The 24,890-nt window shown below is 40.2% G+C and overlaps 1 protein-coding gene across 4 annotated transcripts in view; it reads right to left on the bottom strand.

Moving 5' to 3' along the window:
- The window catches only part of LOC124135425 (beta-1,3-galactosyltransferase 5-like), a 43,611-nt gene that overhangs the window by 4,392 nt on the left and 14,329 nt on the right, over positions 1-24,890 (bottom strand). The window contains exon 1 of one of the 4 annotated variants that reach the window (XM_046500741.2): positions 20,811-20,963. The exons of the other annotated variants lie outside the window; for them this stretch is intronic. Coding sequence (XP_046356697.2) covers positions 20,811-20,850 — 40 coding nt within the window. The 5' untranslated portion in view covers positions 20,851-20,963. Of the gene's footprint in view, positions 1-20,810; positions 20,964-24,890 lie in introns of those variants that run through there. 4 annotated transcript variants of the gene reach the window in all.

The raw sequence follows: 24,890 nt of genomic DNA, 5'->3' as shown, positions 1-24,890 counted from the left end.
ATTGCTTGTGATATACATGTTTCATGTGAGAATGGTATACTTATATAATTTAGATCGGTTTGATTAAATACATGTACAGAAAACTACGGTTATAACGAACTAAAATGGACCACCAATGTTAGTTCGTTATAACCGTAGTTCGTTATAGGCACATGTAGCCTATATACAGCAAATGGACCGGACCCAAAAAACAGTTCGTAATATCCGTCAGTTCGGTACAAGCGTGTTCGTTATAAACGTAGTTTACTCTACATAAATTATATCGCAGCACACGGCCTTTGTAAAGGCTTATGGCCTTTGTGAAGGCTCATGGCCTTAGTATCGTTGGAACTCCCTCCCGTGAATAGCCGGGTTAGAATTGGCCTTCAGCTACCCATACATGTCCTAGGAGGCAACTAACGATATCGGGTGGTCAGGCTCGTTGACTTGGTTGATGCATGTCATCGTACCCAATCCCAACAAACAAAGATAACACGCTTTAACGAGCCTGATAAACTCTTCAATGCTCACAAACCATGTCCGTAGCCGTGGCATTGTTTTCTATGGATTTAAATATCCTGTCACTTTATAGTGAAATTGATTGATTTGAATTGTCACTATAAATTGATCGTAATTAATCATTTGAAATTGGTTTTGTTTGTTTAATAATTTATGGGTGATGATCCCTTTGATGGTAGGGCTTCTATTGTGTTCCCGTTCCTGGCGTAAAGTATAGATGCCTTAATGCTGCCACGTTTCGGATTCTACCTAACAGGTCCATATAGTGAACAAAAAAACTTACAGATCATGAATTTGTTTTTGAATATATTTTTTTAAATGAAGACTGAGAACACACTTTCATAAAAATCTCTCCTAAGTATTCATGATCTCTAACGGATTTTTCAGTTTTCTTGAGCTGAAGAGAGTGGATGAGTATGCTTTTTACCATTACTCCAGTATTATCATGGCGCGGGACACCAAGAATTGGCTTCACTCATTGTCCCCATGCGGAACGGCCCGCATAGCCAATGCTTTAACTACCGGGTTACCCATCGCCCCTAGCAACACAATAATAGTACCGTGTACAGTTTTACTAAGTTTGAACACCAGTGACATTAGAAGATGTATAATGTTGTCACTACGTGGTCGTTTCCTAATTGCGAAGATCGATGCTCATGATATAAATCACGGGATTGTCTAGTCCACACCCGATTATTTACAGACCGCCGTCATATATCAACCAGCCAGCCAACCAACAAACAAGCAACAACTAATAAGCTGCTCCGGTGATATTCTGGAGCAAGTAGGTCCATGTGTTTAAAGCCAGAAGGATTAAACCTAAAATCTGCCTTATTTGGCGAAGAATGGTTTAAAACTTTAATAAAAACGAAAAAATCTAAATGTCCAGCAACATATATATGTTCACAATGTTTATAGTCATTTACATATTTAATGGCAAACTTTTACAGCACATAGATTTTCGTTTTTCTCTCAAAAGCGACACGACACTTTGATACTCATACGTTAATTTAATGTAATTTGTTTAATATCTTCAACTTTGTACTACTTCATGTGACGAAGATTGTTTCGTTAATTGAGAACAGAAGCGACCCGATATCGAAAACACAAACCAATACATAAATGCATCTTACCGGTAAACAGTCGGTGCTAAACTCATGGAGAACCTCCTGCTTGTGTAATACGAGAAAAATACCCCACATTTGTTTATATAACGGACTTACTTGATTCACGTGACCTTCATGTATTAATCTTAATCATATGCCCTTGGCAGTTGGACAATCACACAACCCTTGTACACTAGCTATTGCCAAATGATCCATTTACATTACATGTCTCACAGGTAGGAAGGCGACGGAGTATACACACAAAGATTATGTCATAGGGTTTTGTCACGAAAGCTGTTCATAGCCGTACAATATATAATCTCCTTGGCGGTGAGAGAGATTTCGTTTGTTTGTCGTTAACACAGCCAGCTTCCTTGAGTCACGTGACTTTGCAGCGTTAGGCAACAAACATTTTTTCTACGTTCTTTGTGTGAGTGTTGCTATCGGTCGAGTAGGACATGCTTACTTTTTATGCGAACACCTGGTGTCATCTCTGATTATTAGTGATCCACTCATATTATTTGTACCACTATTTTCCCTTTTTCTCCCATTGGAATCTGTTTCGGGAGAAAGTCGAGACCGATTATTCTTTGACGTTGAACTTTTACATTTCAGTCATTGACTGTGTTCACAGACTGCAAAATAAAACGTCAACGTCAAAGAATAATCAGTTGACGTTGAACTTTTACATTTCAGTCATTGACTGTGTTCACAGACTGCAAAATAAAACGTCAACGTCAAAGAATAATCAGTCGACGTTGAACTTTTACATTTCAGTCATTGACTGTGTTCACAGACTGCAAAATAAAACGTCAACGTCAAAGAATAATCAGTCGACGTTGAACTTTTACATTTCAGTCATTGACTGTGTTCACAGACTGCAAAATAAAACGTCAACGTCAAAGAATAATCAGTTGACGTTGAACTTTTACATTTCAGTCATTGACTGTGTTCACAGACTGCAAAATAAAACGTCAACGTCAAAGAATAATCAGTTGACGTTGAACTTTTACATTTCAGTCATTGACTGTGTTCACAGACTGCAAAATAAAACGTCAACGTCAAAGAATAATCAGTTGACGTTGAACTTTTACATTTCAGTCATTGAATATGTTCACACCAATTGCGATATGCACTGCGTCTGAAGAGGTTGTTACGCTCCAAGAACTCTCCTGTGTTCACATGTCCATTATTTATTATTTTATTGAAGAACATTGACTCACGTTCAAACTTGCTAGCGTTTGTTTGTTTGTTTATTCCAGCTAAATGACGGCGGCTTGTAAATATATTATTGATATTGTGAGCAACAACGACGACAGGCAGTCAACCAAGTCCGATCCAGTCTAGCGCCTCTTACGCAAATCATTGGTTGCTGGGATTTAAGATAACACGTCAAGGGAACAGTTTGCCCTATATATTCAATGGACATACACACACACGCGCACGCACGCACGCACGCAGACAGACAGACAGACAGGCACACAGACAGCGCAACAGGCAGTTCACCGAACATCACTTTTATCACTGTCGGCTGATTACTTTCAAGTAGGTTCAAACGGCGTCTGGAGTCATACACATTACACACATTTCATAACTTGAACACTACTGATTATAACTACCCTTCAGATCACTTAGCTGAATTCTGATTAGTTAATAGCCAATGTATGCGGAACCGTAGAAATCAATTTGATCACCCTGTAATTATAAAATGGCATTTTCCATTATTACCTGAGCGTGGTACATGTATAAAATATACATCTTAACAGTGTTACATGTAATTCCGTGTAAGAGGAGGTTAGAACAACTAATTAAAGACTGAAACGGTAAAACCCATATTTACGTTATTGAGAAAAGCAACAAATATCAAATAAAATACATTACAAGGCGCGTTAAGAGTTATTTCCCTTTGTTTGTTTACCGTCGTTGGTCTTCTACAGCGTCAAACGTCTACACATAGCGAAACGATTTCACATATCGATTATCTAATGAAATGTTTTGTAACTGTCCGATGGTAATAGTAACTTACCCCTCTGTTGCATCATATGATATGGCTCAGTACTTGTAAGTGTCATGACTTTCCGACACGATATGACTCAGTACTTGTTATTATCATGACTTTCTGACATGATATGACTCAGTACTTGTAATTATCATGACTAATCCGATATGATATAACTCAGTACTTGTAATTATCATGACTGATCCGACATGATATGTCTCAGTACTTGTAATTATCATGACTTTCCGACATGATATGACTCAGTACTTGTTTTCATCATGATCTTCCGATATGATATGACTCAGTACTTGTTATTATCATGACTTTCCGATATGATATGTCTCAGTACCTGTTATTATCACGATTTTCCGACATATGTCTGAGTACTTGTTATATCATGATTTTCCGACATGATATGTCTCAGTACTTGTTATTATCATGACTTTCTGACATTATATGACTCAGTACTTGTAATTATCATGACTCATCCGATATGATATGATTCAGAACTTGTAATTATCATGACTAATCCGATATGATATGTCTCAGTACTTGTTATTATCATGACTTTCCGATATGATATGTCTCAGTACCTGTTATTATCATGATTTTCCGACATATGTCTCAGTACCTGTTATTATCATGATTTTCCGACATATGTCTCAGTACTTGTTATTATCATGATTTTCCGACATGATATGTCTCAGTACTTGTTATTATCATGACTTTCCGATATAATATGACTCAGTACTTGTTGTTATTATCATGACATCCGACATGATATGACTCAGTACTTATTATTATGACTTTCCGATATGATATGTCTCAGTACTTGTTATTATCATGATCTTCCGATAAGATATGACTCAGTACTTGTTATTATCATGACTTTCCGACATGATATGTCTCAGTACTTGTTCTTATCATGATCTTCCGATATGCTATGACTCAGTACTTGTTATTATCATCTCTTTCCGACATGACATGTCTCAGTACCTGTTTTTATCATGACTTTCAAAACCCGTTGACATCTTGGTTAGAATAGGTCTTTACGGCACGCATGGGTAGCTGAAGACCATTCTTTTGAAATGGTTCTGTCATAGTATCAGGTGCGTCAGGTAATAGTGAAAATAAATGATTTGAGTTAGGAAGTATTAGATCGCCCGTTACAATCCTAAATTTATTGCTGATCTTTATTATTTCTATCAAAACTATAACCCACTAAAATCCCACAATGGAATCCTGCCTAGAATCAAGAGCCTTTTGGAACTCCCTGGCGTAAAATTCAATATTGATGTGGACGTAATGATTGAACTTAACTACAATGATAAATTGCGTAAATGTGAAACTTTAATGACAATCTGGTCAGCTAGAAATTTTACACCGCGAGGACGAACCACGCTTTTAAAATCAAATTATGTATTTTCAACATGTGTTATTTATTCATTTACTCATTCAAGAATCACAAAGGGGCTATAATTTATTCATTTCAACAACTCACTACGACTCGGGTGTTAATTCCCGTTCACCTTGCTATAAATATCCATAACCCGGGTCCTTTTGTTCCCTGCATGAATAATAACATATGTCCGTTACATACACTTCGTAAAAGTACCTTCTGGCATGCTCCCACTGCTAATTAAAAATTGATCAAGCAAGAATCAATAGCATTTGTGAAAAATGAGTCCTTAGAAGGTATATCAACATCAGAGCTGAAACTTGGTGTGAAGTACATCTATATATATAGCGTGTTGTAACAATGTTACACAAACGTCCTTTTCTTCTTGTGGATATTTAGCTGCTTGTATCATACATGTTCATTCTTTTATCCTCAGTTCTTACGCCCAAAATATTTGAATAACAAAGTTGACAGTTACGTTTGTTAAGTTTGTTTGTTTGTTGTTTAACGCCGCACTCAGCAATATTCTAGCTTTAACACGGCGGTCTGTAAAAAGTCGAGTCTGGACTAGACAATCCAGTGATTGACATGAACATCGATCCACGCAATTGGGATACGATGACATGCATCAAGCAAGTCCGTGAGCCTGACCACCCGATCCCGTTAGGCGCCTCTTACGACAAGCACAGTCGCATTTTGTGACAAGCATGGGATGCTGAAGACCTATTCTACGTACCCCGGATGTTAAGTGTGTCTTTGCTGACATGTTCAACTTTTATATATATGAGCTACAGTACCGTGGCACTATTTGTTATACTACTGTGGATCAGTTCTTGGTACTTAATGAACGTTCGTTGTCGATAAAACGTACGCGATTTTCACCCTAATAAATCAACTTTCTCACAACATATTAAGTTTTAATCCTACAATGCACTTCCAAACTGCTCCCTTAAATATCTACCTCTTTCTATATATATTGGTTAGATTTGGTAATGTGTGTTTATATGTTGTTCAGTATCGACTGTGTCTATTTTAACAGCGGAGTTAAACACAAACCACCGTTATTGAAATTATGCTCAACTTTTTAACCATATGTGATTAGCTACAGACGAGTATAACCATCACTTTACGCGTATCTACATGTATTTTAGTAAACCGGAAATATGGAATATTTCCAAATGTATACGTTTAACGAATTCCTTTTTTGATTTGTATGACTAAAATTGATGTTTTTACACGAGTGAGATACATAGTACACTGTGTGCGTTTTAATAAGAAAGGAACGTCTGCACTGACTGTAGTCGATTATAATTTAATATCACCGTAAAGGATGGAATTTGCAAGAGATTTTTTCTACCCAATATTTTATAACTTTCTTCAGAATTTCTTGTTTTACTGATTTTCAGTGGTCCATTCATATACTTTCGACAGCAACTTGCCCTTTACGCCAAGTGAAATCTGTTTCGGCTTGTTATTCTCTTGCATTGACAATTTATATTAACCTGAACTGGGTCGATGTTTCTGCTGGTGGACTGAAGTCCCTGAGTCATCATGAACTCAGTAGCATTTATCTATGCTGAGTCAACTACAAAGGAAATGTTTGGGCCGAGATTTTAGAACAGCGCCCCACTGTGTTGAAAAATGAATATATTTCTTTACGTTTTTCTTTACTTATAAGCAGCAAAATTTCTGCACTTGTACACAGCAGACGTACACACCCAGACGAAAAAAGTCTTAGAAAGAAAGGTGAGAAGTAGAATCCAATATGGCCGCCTCAAAGAGACATTTTAGAACATGCCAAACCATAGTTGTGTACAACAGAGGACATTGGGAGAGAGCTTTGACTTGCATTTTCAGAGAAGAATTTGGAAGAAATGTACCCTGAAAGAGCTCAAAATGAACTTGGAAAACCTTACATCCAATATGGCTGCCAATGTGCATGACCTATGACATGTCCAAAGAGCTTAATTAACAAAACGTGACTGGCATCCGATGCTGCTTAAACGTGCCAAATTTGACAGCAATTTGATAAGCTGTTGAGCAGCAATATCGTTTTAAAAGAAATAATTTCGAATTATTTGTCATCAGTGTCGTGACCGACGAGTGTAAGTTTTCTTTGTTGACCTGCTGGGGATTTCTGAGACAGAATCGTACGACTGGTTCTTGAGTCACAGATGGTACAAAAATTTGCGAAATACTACTACTACTACTACTACTACTACTACTACTACTACTACTACTATTGCTGGTCAACCCAACTTGAGATGTATTTGCAGGGGCAGGTGGTGACTTCGGAACCAATTTCCATCAGAAGAGGAATATTTCAGGGCGATTCTTTCAGCTCTTTGCTTTTCTGTTTGTCACTAAATACTTTAAGCCTTTTGCTCAGCAAAGAGGAAGGGTATCATCCGGCACCTCCTCAGCACATATCCCCAACACCCCTTACTTACCTCCTTTACATGGGTGACCTTGAACTTATTGAACTTATTGCCAATGGATCCACTCTAAAAAAACCGAGTTGAGTCCTCTTCTAATGACATCGGCATGTCCTTTAGACTTGACAAATGCAACATTCTTCTTCTGAAACGTGGCAGGATAGAAGAGGGAGGATCAGTCAGTTTACTTGGAGGAGGAGTTATTGACCATCTCGTGGAAGGTCAGGCCTTCACGTTCTTAGGGATGCAGGTAAGGGAGAAACTCCAGAATGTCCATATCAAGGACAAACTTCGGGCAGAGTACAAATTTAGACAATCTGGAGTTCAGAGCTGAACGCTCGCAATAAAATTAAAGCCACAAATACTTATGCTGTACCCGTCCTTTCGTATTCTTTTAGTGTTGCTGATTGGAAGAAACAAGACATTCACGGTATTGACACCCTAACACGAAGAATCATGTCAAACAAGAGATCCCATCACGCCCGCTCTTCCTTTAATCGCTTATATTTACCAATCATAATGGGAGGGCGTGGTTTGATTAACGTGGAGGCTCTTCATGATAGAATTGTATTGGGCACATTTGCACACATTTATTTGTCTGATGATCCTCTTGTGCAGCATGTCAAGGCTCATGATGAAAACAAGGCAATCCACAGTTTTCGTAAACGAGCAAAGGATGTGGGACATAATCTCAACGTCAGTATTGACTTTTTCATGTTTCTGTACTGCTGGACGGTACAGAAATGAGTGTCAACCAAGCGAAGTGCCATATCAAATCGACCCAGACTCAGTTTTTCAAGAAAAGGCTTTCTGAACGACCACTGCTTCGCGTTTATGTGCAGTGTGTTGATAAGGTGAGCAACCCTGCAGAGTCGTTCGCTTGGATCAAGTAGGCTGGTCTGAAAAGTGAAACAGAAGGCTTTCCGTTTGCTGCTCAGGACCAGTCAATGTGGGATTTTCATCAAAATGTAAATATGAAATGTAGATGATGCAATGGATTTAATGAGACTGTCCAGCACATTGTCAGTGGATGCCCAGTTTTGGCACAAACACAGCATCTTAAACGCCATGATGGTGTAGCTCCATCATTTTATTACCGTCTTCGCCATGTTTGTGGTTTTGACACAGAAGTCTATCCATGGTACGACCCGGAATATGTAGAGGGCGTCATGGAAAATGATCAATTCAAAATTCTCATGAATAGGCCCATTTACAGCCTCAGACGTATCCAGGCCAACAAACCTGATCTTGTCCTTTTTGATAAATCCAATAAAATCGTTTATATCATTGAGTTTTCTGTCCCTTTTGACAGTAATGTGATTGACAACATTGAGGAAAAACATGGCAATTATGCAGACCGAGCTTTCGAAATGTCACGCTTGCATCCCAAGTACCAAGTTGTCCGATTCTCCATTGTTCTCGGTGCCTTAGGTTTGGTACCTCCCAATCTGTTAACATACATTGGGAGGGTACCCGGGTTTGTTACCAGGAATACAGCCCTTCTGACAATCTGGGTAATGCAGAAGGCTGTAGTGTTTGGGAGTCTTCACATTCTCCGAAAAGTTCTGGGTGGGTTTGACTAGGCAGTGCTTCCTGGGAGAAGTCCCATTCGCTGTCTGTGCTGCGTGTAGAGGGGTCAAGGGCCCTGAGCTGATGATGAGCCTAACCAGCCTGACTGTGCCAGGATCGCCCAAACCCTCTTTGTTGCATTTTATTTTTATCTGTACATAATAATAATAATGATAATGATGACGATGATGATAATATTTTTGAAAATATGATAAATCGAACAGTTACGTAATGTGGCAATCGGCCATTCTGATCAGTAACAAGGGATTTCCCACTTTAAATTACCTTAGTGCTTCAAGTATGTCACATCCTTGGATAATATTTTTAGATATGTTTATCAATATCGTAGTAATCAATATCGATTGTTCAAGGCCACAAACGGCAATATTCCAGCCATATCAGGGCGGCCTGTATATAATGGACTCCCGACCAGGTACATTTAGTCCGTACCGACCAGTCATTGTGTTTGCCTGTAAATGCCGAGCGACAGGCGTGGGTACAAGTACGATCTTGTAACGTCTTTTGGTGTGACGAGACCAGGGGATCTTCCACTGCCTGGGCAGACGCTCTATCCACAAGCCTTGGGAGGTATGTTTCACATACAGAACAGACACACGTATCCTCTCTTTTCTACACCCCCTATCCCTCAACGCCCCCATGGTCATATAAACATATGATTGGATCCCATATCATAAACGATGCATACAATACAGGGAGAAAACAGCATAATCATATAATCTCACCTCGTCTGCACATGGCGTAGTCCTTGTGTCAAGGTCGTGATTTGAGATTATCTGCGCAACTGATAGTTCGTTGCATGTTATTTTTAAGGCTACAATTTAAACTGCGCCGGTTAACCCTCCGAGTGGCATGTTTCATATCTGATGCACTTTTTTAATATGAACACACCTGAGAAAACGTAAAGGTCATATGGAAATTTAACCCTCCGAGTGTCATGTTTCATTTAAGAAGCATTGTTAAATATAAAAAAAATCAAACTCATTTTGTGAAAGCAGCTAGACTGTGTGTATAACTTACAGCTATAGTAAAACTTGCACACATACCAAGACACATTTGACTCATGACATTTATCGACTCGAAACACTACACGAAGGTGACAGTGTTTTCCAAATCAATGCATGCTAGGAAAGTCACAATTTTCAACAGCGTTCAATCATATATATATTCGAATAACTCTTTATCATAAGTATATAATATCGCTCTGTGACCACTTACTATTAATTACGACATTAGTGTGCAAACTGCATGCATATATATGAATATAGGGGTGTATCTGCCTCTGTCTGCAAGCATAATATGTATGGGTATATATACATCTGTATGTTTGTGCATGTGTGTATGTATGTGTGTATATATGTGTGCGTACGTACATACATACGTACGTACGAACGTATGTATGTATGTATGTATGTATGTATGTATGTATGTATGCATGCATGCATGCATGCGCATGCGCGTGCGTGTGCGTGCGTGCGTGCGTGCGTGCGTGCGTGCGTAAGATATATGTAGGCTTGCATGTGTATTTGTGTTTATGTATTTATGTGTATATACAAGTACACCGTGTTCAAATAGACATTTAAGGTATGTTTATGTTCTTCTTCCAAACATGATGTTAATATTTTTCTTAACATATTATGTGAATATGATAATATATATAAAAAATAATTGTCTGTGCAAATACATTAGGGAAAGGGCCACCTAAGTTTGATAACTTTTGCCCAAACCATGTATGTCAATAAAATATGTTTAAAACAAACAAACAAACGGAATTAAAAAGTCTCACACAACGATCGACATTTCTCTTCTGACATGCTTAATTTCATCGCACTGTGATTACATTTCCCATTACTCTGCACGATTCCTACAACAGTAGAAGGGGGCACGGGTGGCCCAGTCGTCTAAGGCGCCGCGATATGATTGTGGGTTCGAATCCCGGTTCGCCCCGATTATGTTTCTAGGTTTGTCAGCACTATACCCGTGCTCGTGGGTTTCACCGAAGTGGTAAACGTCCGAGACCTGCATCACTTCGGGCTTTCCTCCCACATTAAGCTGACACGCCGTGATATAACTGGAATACTGTTAAAAGCGTCTTTCCAAGAGACGTTAAAAGATGGTATTTTTTATCGGCATGATATATCAGTGGCTTACATTTAAAACATTAGTCCGGACGAGCGCAAGCAGTTCTACGAAACCGTTCTCAAATAGTTTATTGTTCATAGAAGTATTGTGTCTGAAGCGCAACATGGCTATATAGGTTCACGTTTTCACGATTATACACTTTGCCCTTTCCACTAGACATGTAAGTATAATTCATTTGTTGTTGCTATGAAATGCTTACTTTATAATCTCTTCTCTCTTTCACATCTTCAGTTATTAGCCGAATTCAGTATTATATATGTTTGCGCCAAGTGAGGTGTTGATCAAACATCACACCAAGAAATATTGCGGATTTTTCGAATTTGATTGGTTTGCCTTTTATGGAGACACGGGGTATCATATCATCTTTCCCCCTGCGTTTGAAAAGAACTCCAACAGTTTTTTTCACTTGAAAGGATAAACCCCTATTTATTGCACCATTGATCTACTCCGTCCAGGGCTGCCTGGAGTTTTTTTCGGATTTGTGAAATATCCCTGTGCTTTACCCATGTAACCTTTTCACCACGACTGCAGTTATTGTACGTGTATGGGTGAGCAGTGATTATAAGATTATTTAACAGGTTATCAAGAATAAATGCTCTGTCATGCACCGAAGTGCTCAACTATAGTATGTCTACTGAGTGTCCCTCCATGGGCCCCAAGATGTGCCTGAATCTGCCCGAAATACGGGCAGGTCTTTTTGACATCTGTTTTCCACATATTCTACATGTGAGTAGTGTTGGTGAGGTGTTGATCAAGGATAACCCCCCAGAATTACGGATTTTCACGATTACGCATTACGAATTTTTCGAATTTGATTGGTTTGCCCTTAATGGCTTTGCGGCTGAAACAAACCCTGTCCACCCAGGTAACAAACTTTAAAAAATAGATTAAAACTGGAGTTCAGACCTGACTCTAGTAAAATAAAATAAATACATTAACAATTAATTCACCAAAGAATATCTTATTGTTTCATATATAATGTAATAGGGCAGATTAACCATACATTCAATACAGATTAGTTGCCTTTTAGTCATATCATAACATTTCACAATAACATTTGTGCTAAAACTCCAGCTTGGAAATCAGTATGTTGTCCTTGGTCTCAGAGGTAATCTTATGTACTCCAGTTAGGACTGGTCCATTACTCAGTAGGTGTTGTCTTAATTAATCCCCTCCTGGCCTCCCCCAGGCTGTGTAACGACTGGGGATATAGAGGTGTGTGACAAATGGGACGTGAAACTAAAGAGTGATAACCGATATGTGCAGTGAACTTCAAAATGAGTGAGTGAGTATGGTTTTACGCCGCTTTTAGCAATATTACAGCAATATCACAGCGGGGGACACCAGAAATGGGCTTCACATATTGTACCCGTGTCAGGAATCGAACCCGGGTCTTCGGCGTGACGAGCGAACGCTTTAACCACTAGGCTACCCGACCGCCCCGAACTTCAAAATGACCTGTGCAAGGAGGTCCCTGGCGTTCCTGTACCTTTGTTTGATGGGAGCGGCAGATGCTATAGCTGACAGCTTTGCAAGCGGATCATTGTGAAATAACCTTGTGAGACGACACAGGGAACGAGTGTCACATTGGCAATGCATGTTTCCATTTAGAAACGGTTTAACTGTATCATTACGTCTATCTTACTTTCAGTTTTTTCCCGTGATATTCGCGAATTGTACCGTCAGTTTTAAACATCAATGGATATTATTTCCAAATGCACAATCTAGACTTCCTGGACAATTTAATTTCCACGTTGCATAGGTTAAAGCGTCTCCGCAAGGTGGTTTGTCGTCATTGTACGCCATATTTTTTAAAGATACCTTATTTGCCAAACAAATGCTAGTTCGTTAACAGCCCTAACAACTGCATTATTCAAACAGAGATTACAAAGTCACCAGTTGTGATAAGCGCAGCGTGAGTTCCATGCCGGAAATAAAGCCCCTGTCAGCACAGATCTTTCATTTGTTTACTGAATAAACACACTGACAAATGTTCAGTGAATTAATTGAAAAATAGAGTTAACTTTTCTTTCTAGAAACACGATGAAATGGTAATTTAGATTCACTTTTACCTAATGGTGTGTGGTTTACTGACATCTGGTTTGTTATTTTGATTTCAAATGATAGCTTTCACCAGGTAGGTTTTATGGGCCTTAGACGTGCCAGAACCCTGTTATCATGGGCCGAAACAAGCCCTGATTATGCAATCTTGCAGGTTGTTCTCTTTATTGGTGAAACGGCACACAACTAAATCCTATTTACTTCCCTTAAGTAGAGGATAATGTCCGATTAACTCTCGATTCCTTAAAAATAATGGAGCCAATGCCCATTATTTTTAGGGAATGGAGAATTACGATGATATTCTACTACTGAAAACATATCCTTACATTTTGACAAAACATTCTCTTGCGAAAATATACTGAACAACAAAAGTTCCTATGACATTGAATATGATTTAATGCAAAGTTATGGTTTTTACTAAATCTGAAACAATTTCGGTTTGCAACAGATAAAAAACTTCTGTAAGTGTTCAAATGGTTTATTTGCCATACTGACTTCAGAAAATGCGTGATTTCATAAAAAACACACACCATGAACATGCCAAAATGTCAATTTACAAATCAATAGCGTGTGTGTTCACCTCTGGCTGCGATGCAAGCAGCACATCTTTGTCTCATGGAATGGACCAGGCGTCGCACAAAATCCTGTGGGATTTTTGTCCATACATGTACCTGCTGGAGCATGTTTCGAAGTTCCTGGAGTGTCTGTGGAACACGTGGTTCACGTCGAAGGCGCCGATCCATCTCATCCCACATGTGCTCGATTGGTGAGAGATGAGGGGAGCGAGCCGGCCAGGGGATGACATTCACGTTGTTTTGTTGAAGAGAATCCTGAACAAGTCGAGCAATATGAGGCCGGGCGTTGTCATGTTGAAAGGTAATGCTTGGGCCATGGCGACGCAAAAACGGTAGAACAACAGGGCCGATGATCTCGTCGCGGTAGCGCTGTCCATTGAGATTTCCCTTTACCACTATCAAACGGGTCCTCTGTCTTGCTCTAATCCCACCCCATACCATAACGCTGCCGGCCGCGAACCGATCTTCTTCCATGACACAATAATTGACGTAACGTTCAATTCGATGTCGGTACACTCGAATCCGTCCATCGCTGTGGCTGAGGTGAGAAGGAGACTCGTCAGTGAATAGAACTTGTCCCCACTGCATGGCCGTCCAGCGTAGACGCTGCCTGCACCACTGTAGACGTGCTTGACGGTGGTTTCCTGGCAAAATGGGACGTCTGGCGGGTCTTCTGGCGACAATCCCTGCACATCTGAGGCGACGACGTACGGTTTGTGAAGATATATGTCGAAGGCCAGGGATGCTTCCTGCAGTCACTGTTGCTGGCTGGAATCGATTTCGTAGGTGTGCTGTCGAATCCAGTTGTCTGGTCGATTATTGGTTACGCGTGTGCTGCCACTCCGAGGATGGTCTCTGACTGCATTCGTCTGTTGCCAATGTTGCCATAAACTCCAAATGGTGTTTCTGTGGACATTAAATTGTCTTGCAACATCACGTTGACTCGATCCTACTTCAAGCATACCAATGGCTCGCAGACGTTCATTTTCGGACAGGCCTGGTATTTCGTAATGTTGAATAATTGCGTAATTCTGTTTTTTTTTCTGAGTGGTTGTTGTCAGCACGATGCTAAACAATGCATATGAAATCCCGTTAACGCACATGTTTTTATACCCATTCTTGGGTTGTGAAATGCATGGGGCTTGTATACAAGTCAACTTTTGCATGGAATGCATGCTTTTCTGTAGCAGTTGCGTTTTGGTGACTTGATTCCATACATGTACTACAAAATTGAAAACCAAACTTTACTTGTTTGAAAAATACACTAAAATATTGGTGTTGTTGAGTATATTTGAAAAATAAGCCAGAACGCTTTGTAGACTGTGTTTGTACAGTGCGAGTCGCCGTTGCGTTATGCACGAGGAATACGTTCTCTGCCGCTGTTGCACGTGCGCCAAGCCCCGTCGCGAGCTGATGCATGGTACTCGGCTCGTCATAATTTCGTAGGGTCCTAAAATTGTATTGTATCAGTCGCTTGTATGTTGTAAAATGCATGCTGATGGAGATTTTAGCAAATGTAGAGCTTCGAACTAGGTGAGGTGAGGTGAAATGGAGTTTAACGTCGCGTTCAAGATTATTGCACTCATATATATTAAAGCGACGTGTGCACGCACGTGTGTGTGGCTGCTTGTACTTGTCCGGACTGATGCCGATTTATAGTGCTAACCCACTGGGATACCATGCCGCAGTTTAACATGAATACCTCACTCATGAATACACAGAATACACATGAATACACAGACTCCGAGCCGACCAGTCCATGTTTTAGTCCCTTAATGCCGAGCGCCAGACAGGGTAACAACAAGTATTATTTTTATCTTTTGACGTCTTTTGGTATAACGCGGCCAGGGATCGAACCTCGAACCTTCCGCTCTACGGGCGGACGCTCGACCACTAACCCATGGAGGTAATTGAACTAGGCCCTAAGGGTATACATGTTTGCCTGAATATTTCGTCAAAGGCTTACCTAATTGCTTTGGATATGAACATTGGTATAGGTACTCTTTTTTAGGCCAAGAATAGGTACAATTTGATTTAGCGTTTAAGGAGTATGCAAATAATTGAACATATTTATAGTTACACGTCCCCAAATCAACGATGCGGGTTCGAACCCCGCTGGCGACACATATACTGGCAAACTTTGAAATCATTAATTTTATAAGAGCTTCATTTCATAGACTGTGTCAAGGCTATCCTAGTGCTTTGCTATGACGCTGTGCTAGCATGTGTGCATGTGCATGTGCACGTGCAGCATATTTGTGTGATGTATTCTCCAAAATTCCATAGGGTAGGGGAATGGGGGATCTGTGCAAGATGTTAATGTATTCACACTTCTCCAGAGCACCTGATAAGCTAGTATCTGCGGAACATACGCAAACTACATTTGTAAATCACCATAACCCATTTGAGTTGCTTGAAAAATTGGATAACCCAAAAGTGTAAGACCACTGTGCGTAATTAGCCAATGTCGCTTTTTCAGCTTGCGTACACAAATGTTTTTACAGATCTATTCTGAATGAATGGGGACGGTGCGGTAGCCTAGTGGGTAAAGCGTTCGCTCGTCACGCCGAAAACCCGGTTTCGAGTCCCATATGGGTACAATGTGTCAAGCCCATTTCTGTGTCCCCCGCCGTGATATTGCTGGAATATTGCTAAAAGCGGCGTAACTCACTACTTATTGAATGTAGGCCTGGTGTATACAAGACGTCTACTGCAGTGAATAATTCACAAATGTGCAACATCTTGCTTAATGTAACTTGTAACATTGTAATGAAGGTATTCAACACAACGCATGCAAATTAGAGGTTAAAACCGAAAACAGCATAGAAGTACAGTCAATTATTTTCAAAAAGGTCACTCATAACTTTACGAAACCTAGTAGACAGGAAGAGAGTAATAATATAATATAATACCCCAACAAACTATCAATACCTAGTGTGAATGAGTAAACGCTCAATGGCTCAAATGTATTTGGAAACCCTGGTCTCCCACACTCCAACTCAATTGTCTTAGGAACTATCAAGTTATGCTCTAGATCTTGTACCACCGTCGGTGGTCTGTGAAGAAATAGAGAATCTGAATCTGAAGAACTGGCAACCCGATGAAGAGAAGTGATTAAGCTGGTGGCCTAACAACATACAAAGTAAAACCTTCGAGACCCGTGAAGATCCGGGGTAGAAAAGGTTTTCAGCAACCCATGCTTGCTGTAAAAGGCGACTATGCTTGTCGAAAGAGGCGACTAACGGGATCGAGTGGCCAGGCTCGCTGACTTGGTTGATGCATGTCATCCATTCCAATTGCATGGATCGATGCTCATGATATCAATCACTAGATTGGCTGGTCCAGACTCGATTATTTACAGACCGCCGTCATATAGCTGGAATATTGCTGAGTGCGGCGTTAAACAAAAAACCAACCAACCAACCAAACAAACCTGCGATGTGAATAATAACGTGTCATATCGCTCAATATTCAAATCATATCTTGAACAATAAGTTTGACGAAGTCTTTGATAGGCAATTACAGTTGGAAGAACATGAATACACTCAAATAATTAAGATATATTTGTTGTTTACATGTCATCATAATTAGGAAATAAAACATAGCCATACTTTGAAATACATGTATTTTGATTATGTCCATTCTACCATGAGAAAATATCAGTTGTTAGAGCAAAGGTGAGCGAAACCCCATGGATTAAGTCCAATATTTTGAACCGATTTGAATGAATATAAATAAAAGCGACATTACCTTTTCCATATTCATAAAAAGTCTCTACTAAAAGTAAAGTCTATTGTACGTACGATGCCGACTATATCGTGAGCATGTGTTTATGGATCACATATCAAATAGTGATGATACAAGTTGTGAGCGTATCCTACCCCACCCCGTCACAAGACCCGTGAAGATTCCGAGGTAGAATAGGTCTTCAGCAACCCATGCTTGCCGTAAAACGCGACTATGCTTGTCGTAGAAGGCGACTAACGGAATCGGGTGGTCAGGCTCGCTGACTTGGTTGATGCATGTCATCGATCCCAATTGCATGGATCGATGCTCATATCAATCACTGGATTGGCTGTCCAGACTCGTTTATTTACAGACGGCCGTCATATATCTGGAATATTTCTGAGTGCGGCGTTAAACAACCAACCAACCAACCAACCCCCGTCACAAACACATGCAAAGGCAAGTGAATTAATCACATGAAAAACATATGCAACAAGTCGAAAATAGGGAATTACATCGTTGGTAAGGATCACTCCATGTCCACCACTTTACGTTTAGCAACCGTTGATTATGCCTTGAATGCTGTAACCACGATCACACAACTTTTGATCAAGTCTAGAATACTTAAAATCTACGGACTAGCAATTAAAATAGCAAGAGTAATTGAGCAAGGAGGGGTGTAAACGCCGAGTGAAGGTTATATCATGGAAACTAAAACGCGAGTTGTATGTTTTACGTTATTAATTTCAGTAACTGTTGTAATAATTACATTCTTGTATAACTTAGCAGTACGAGCAGCGCAAGACCTAATTTCGACCCGTGACGATCACACAACTTTTGATCAAGTCTAGAATACTTAAATTCTACGGACAAATGAAGAAGTTAACATGCTTTGTAATCGTCAACGTCAACGTCAACGCCAGAGAATACGGGCGAGGGAATACTTATTGGACATTTATGTTTCACCATAAAGTTGTAATTTACATGAATAAATTCTGATTAAACTTTATCATACACTCGTATTATTTGCCTTGCGTAGTAAATTCAAAACGTCAATGCCAGAGCGTTATCGTTATTGAATATCTGCCGATACACATTTCATACGACGTAAAAGGCAACTTATAATGACACCAGGTGTTCTCGAAGAGGTTGAGCATGTTCTGCTTTATCGATTACACCCTCCACTCACGCAATTTTCATTTACACAGCAAGAGTCCGTAAGCAAGAAGGAGTGAAAACGCCACGTGAAGGTCATATCATGGAGGGGGCACGGGTGGCCCAGTCGTCAAAGGCGCCGCGAATCGCTGTGCAGAGTTGCGTCCCTTGGGCACGCCAGAAACCTATGAATGGCGGTTCGAATCACGGTTCGCCCCAATTATGTTTCTAGGTTTGTCAGCACCATACCTGTGCTCGTGGGTTTCACCGAAGTGGTAAACGTCTGAGACCTGCATCACTTCGGGCTTTCCTCCCACATTAATCTGACACGCCGTGATATAACTGGAATACTGTTAAAAGCGGCGCTAAACCCAACTCACTCACTCACTCATATCATGGAAACTAAAACGCGAGTTATATGTTTTACGTTGTTAATTTCAGTTGTAATAATTACATTTTGTTTTTAACTTAGCAGTACGAGCAGCGCTAGATCTAATTTCAAAGAATCGAGTGATCATGGTTCGTGTTTGGTACGGTGGATCGAAGGATCTAGTTTCACATAGACCATGTAAGAGTTTTGTTTGTCCACATTTGACTACATTTTGGATGTTTATTCACGTTTATTCGATTTTGTACTATGCCATGTTTTATACATAATTGCAATCTGGCTCACATTAGGACGACGCTGCAGCGTTTGCTACTTAACTATGTGTACATTGGCAAACGCTTTTCGATATCCTTAAACGGGCAGTTATTGCTGTATGATATTGACCGGGAAGGTACATGTCAATTCAATTCAGAAATTACATGTATCTATCAAACTCATGGAATAGAAGTTTAATGTATTAATCATCAATGGATTCAGAGGTGAGGTGAGGTGAGGTGAGGTGAGGTGAGGTGAGGTGAGGTGAGGTGAGGTGAGGTGAGGTGAGGTGAGGTGAGGTGAGGTGAGGTGAGGTGGCGTTTAACTTCTCGTTCAAGATTATTCCACATATATATCAGGTGCATACTCGTGTGAATATCTGCCTGTACTGGTCCGGAGAAATTGCAGTTTTACAGTGCTAGCCCACTGAGATACCATGCCGCAATTTAACATGAATTAACCAACTCTGGCACAGTATACTGATTACGTACCGACCAGTCCTTGTTTTATCCCCTTAATGCCGAGTTCCAGGCAGGGTAAGAACAAGTACCATCTTTCAAGCATTTTGATATGACGCAGACGGGGATAGAAAAACCGGCCTTCTGCTCTCTGGACAGACGCTCTACCACAAGACTACTCAGGCGGTTCCGTGTTGGTTGGTTTGTTATTTAACGCCGCACTCAGCAATATTCCAGCTATATGACGGCGGTCTGTAAATAATCGAGTCTGGACCAGCCAATCCAGTGATTGATATCATGAGCATCGATCCACGCAATTGGGATCGATGGCATAATAAGCTGTGTACACAATGTCAACGTCCAAGGAATACAATTGAATTGTGACATGGTTCTCAGCGTCAGATACTGATTTGGTACAACATCCAATTATCGACCAGTGACGATCCGGGGTAAAATAGGTCTTCAGCAACCCATGCGTGCCGTAAAAGGCGACTATGCTTGTCGTAAGAAGCGACTAACGGAATCGGGTGGTGAGGATCGCTGACTTGGTTGATACATGTCATCGTATCCCAATTGCGTGGATCGATGCTCTAGATGTCAATCACAGGATTGTCTGGTCCAGACTCGATTATTTACAGATCGCCGTAATATAGCTGGAATAGTGCTGAGTTAAGCAACAAACAAACATCTAATTACCAGGTATGGAACAAACATAGATCAATACATCTATGTGTGTATATTCTAAATGTCCGAAAGTTTCATATATTTCCCTCACAAACATTCTGTCAGTACGACATACTACTCCAATGACATCTGTATTTACCTGAAATACCTTCCGTTGTATATCCATATCCCTAGATCTTGGTAACTCTTGTTACCTATACTTGGCCAATCATTATATTTTGGCGACTTTTAGTAAGCAGTGTCCAAGAATTACCTACAACGACCACGTGCCCAGAACATATACACGAGCAAGATACCTTCTCGAAAATTGAAATAATTGAAAATCAAGAAAGGTTGAACTACCTGTGCAAGGAGGTCGATGTCGCTCTTCCACAAATCCCATAACTCGGCTTGTACCTTTGTTTAGTCGGAGTAGCAGATGCAATAGCGTGACACAAGAGTGCGCTCCCAAACCGGGCGTGACTGACAGCTTCGCCAGCGGATCATTGTGAAATCACCTTATGGGGAGACAGGGGGAACAATCGTGGCCCTGATACTGCATATTTCCAATTAGAAATGGTTGAACTGTATCAAACAGCTTATTGATTACCTGCTTTTACCTGAATGGTGCTGACACGCTATGTGTTTTTCATGTTGCTGTTGCTATGGTGACGGACATGCCATGAAGGTTAAACTGTGAATGACACGCTTGACCTGTATGATGAGTATCGGGAATATTTATTATTTATTATATATGAATTAGAGTGTTGCTATTGTTTTTACCTGGGACATGAACTGAGATTTCATCACAAGGAGGATGGAGAACGTTGATGTTGATAAATAATGAACTTCGTGTAATTACGATTTACTGAGACCAAAGGTTGGAAAGTTTATTTAATTAAATACTCAGTAAAAGATAGCAGATGGATTGCACGCATGCAATACCTTATTTGTTTCATATTGATCAAGTCTGCACCAGACAAACCAGTGACTGATATTATGAGCAACGTACGGTGACATGTAATCAAAAGTCACGTCACCAAACCTGACAACCCTATCCATTTAATATCTTACGGTAACGATAACTTCTAAGAGATTTTTTATGAATATGGAAAGGGTTTTGCCGGTGGCCCAGTCGTCGCTGTGCAGAGTTGCGTCCCTTGGGCACGCCAGAAACCTATGATTATGGGGTCGTATCCCGGTTCGCCCCGATTATGTTTCTAGGTTTATCAGCACCATACCAGTGCTCGTGGCTTTCACCAAACTGTCCAGATACTTGTGTGTTATCTGACTTAATATACAACATTATAGTAACAAAATACCCCGTAATAAGATTTAAAGTACAATCGGAAAGTTCAAATAAATTAATAAATAAATGAAAATAAAAACAACACAACCATTCTGCCCGGAAATGTCATGCAGAACATTTGTTATACATGAGAATCCTTTACTTCGTGCTTCGATATCCGTGCAACATTTGGCCAAGCCCGCTTATTCGAAATGCACGTGCATTATGTGCAATTTGGTCGTTGCAGAAAGTACATTCGTAATGCACGTGGTTAGAATAATGCACGAGTTCAACATTTGCATTGCAGAAAGTAGGTCAGTAAGATGTCAATTCGTTATAGATAATTTACAGTTGAAACAATAGAGTGACGTCACAGCTGTAGTTTAAGAAATGCATAGGTCACGACGGGCCTGTTCTAACGCAGAATATCTCCACTACTTATCCTGTAAAGCGATTTTAAACCAACTTTAAAAGTTATACTCAGGATCTCATGCAAAAGAGGTCGAACACCCAGGCAGGAAGCAATACACAACGATTTTAAACCAACAATCGGCCAAACCTACTTGGTTGTCAGTAAAGATATGACTATGTCGTACTGACCGCAGTCGGTTTACACACGAATATCTGCTTGAGACAGATAAGGACGAACCTCCTAAGTGAATCCCTTGTGATTAAAGGTTCACCGTCAAGCATATATTGCTTGACCGTGTCGACGTTGCAATCGCAAGGGATGCACGTTATTAAAGCGTTAATCTCTTTTCCCGTGTCAGCGGGCATCTTATTATCAGCTATTTGAAAGAAATTTGTCTGTATAATAAATTTTAAATATGTATGTGAATACATAAATGCTTTTTTTCAAATTTGGTGTGATGCTATTATCAACTGACATTATTGAAAGCTCTGTCCAGGGGGTTAAAGTATCGTAATCCTATCATAATCGATGTTACTATCATCAACCAGTGTTTTTAAGCCAACTCATTCCTGAGTATTTTCTAATATTGGCTAGCATTGTGCACAACCACCAGTGGCTAAAGTGATGACGTAAATCCTGCTGGGTATCATACAGGAAGCAGAGGTACTGTCAGTCCCCATTATCCCCAGCGAGGTGGCCTAGCTTTGGTTACTGGTGGCCTATAGCCCGTGTTTTTAAACTGTATACATGATATTGTTATGCTCAAATAAGTTTCATGAATTGTTTCTTAATAAATTATGCTCAAATATGGTTCACAACTTGTTTTTAAATAAAACTTTGCATAAAAAAACTAAATTGTAAATATTTTAACTTTGTCTCGTCGCTATGTGGCTGAGATAATGCCGAAGCGACGTTAAAGTTTAACTCACTCATGATCACTCTAACCCAGAATCCAGAGGCTGCGTTGAGGAGATACATGTATATATACGTATATACAACTTTCAGTTTTCTTCCGTGATACATTGTACTATGAGTTTAATAGATCAATGGATAGTATTTCAAAATGCACAATCTAGACTTAATGAACACTTCAGCTTCCACACTTAAGACTTCTCCTCAAGATGTTTTGTTGTCTTGTTTGTTTGTTTTGTTTGTTTGTTTGTTGTTTAACGCCGCACTCAGCAATATTCCAGCTATATGACGGCGGTCTGTAAATAATCAAGTCTGGGCCAGACAATCCAGTGATTTACATCATGAGCATCGATCCACGCAATTGGGATCGATGACATGCATCAAGCAAGTCAGCGAGCCTGACCACCCGATCCCGTTAGTCGCCTTTTTCGACAAGCATCGTCGCCTTTTACGGCAAGCATGGGTTGGTGTAAATCTATTCTTAACCGGATCTTCAAAGGTCAAGTGGGATTCAACTGATATGTTAAGATGAAATAAAACTGAATGATATGTGCTGTTTACATATCAAAGTTTGCCAAATTGTTACAAAATGTTTGGCCACAGCAAGGCTACGTATTCATAAATTATTGTGGTAGGCACAGTATAACTCATGATTCTGGACTGAGGGAGGGCCGTTTTCCTCCTTGTGGGTAACCTGCTTGGCAATATGGGACGGGAAAACTGCAGGGTGTGAGGGCAGTTAAGTTGATGGTACAGACAGATAACAGTGACTCTCGAGGATACATTTAATAAAAATTCGTGTGTGCGACACGGCCACTAGTCACTTAATTTGGGTAACAATCTTTCTGTCTTCTTTCATTTATCATCTGAAATACCATCCCTTCGTGCACTTGTACTTCCTGCTCAAGTTACCAAACACATCCTGTTTACGTACACTTGCAAGATATATATTACGCCGAGGAGAATTTACGATTATACGTTGATACGTCTAACTGCTGGCCTGGTACGCAATGTCATAATTCTTATCGCCAGGGATCACAGGTGTGATACCAGTCTCCCTCAAGGAGTCGTCTGATTAAACTCTTTGCTTCGTCAATGTTTCGTCTAGCCCAAACCGGTAACTGGTACCACTAGCAACGATACAATGGCGTACAAAGACTTACAATGAGTCAAGCATCCGCCACTCGATTTCCATTTTGATTGATTGTTTGATTGTTTGATTGATAGATTGATTGATAGATTGATACATTGTGAGTGAGTGAGTGAGTGAGTGAGTGAGTGAGTGAGTGAGTGAGTGAGTGCCTGTGTCACTGGTATGTCCGGATCTGGGTACGGGTCACCGGCTTAGCGTCACCGATCTAGATATATCTATGCAGGAATAGGTCATCCATGCGGATAGCGTCATCTCGATTAATGTATTCAGGAACCTTTCGTGAACAACATTTATTGAAAATGCTACCGAAGAATCAAACAACTTTAAGATTTGGCTTCTGTGGTGGAATCATTCTAATATTTCACATAACCGTTAACGTAATTCTTGAATGTTGTCACGCCATTCATTCAGACAGATCTCGAAGATATGTTAATATCTATGCGAGGACAGCGGATTAGATATCGCCAGGCCGGTTCACAATCCGTAAAAGCATGTGATATGCCATGAATAGCCCATTGCATCTCCTGTACAAAGACTTTCTTTTGTACGTGTTGTCATAGAGCCACAAACTTAGGTCAATGGATCAGATAAAAGCAGGACTGCTGGAATCGGTTGAGGTGAACTTCCGATGACATAAACTCCTACTTGACAACCGCTTTAAGAAAGTGCCGCCATTCA

The sequence above is a fragment of the Haliotis rufescens genome, unplaced genomic scaffold, assembly GCF_023055435.1.
Source record: "Haliotis rufescens isolate VD_foot unplaced genomic scaffold, xgHalRufe1.0.p SCAF_6, whole genome shotgun sequence".
In the NCBI taxonomy this organism is placed as follows: domain Eukaryota; kingdom Metazoa; phylum Mollusca; class Gastropoda; order Lepetellida; family Haliotidae; genus Haliotis; species Haliotis rufescens.
Note: the sequence above shows the minus strand (reverse complement) of the source record. Positions and strands in the feature narration are given on the sequence as shown.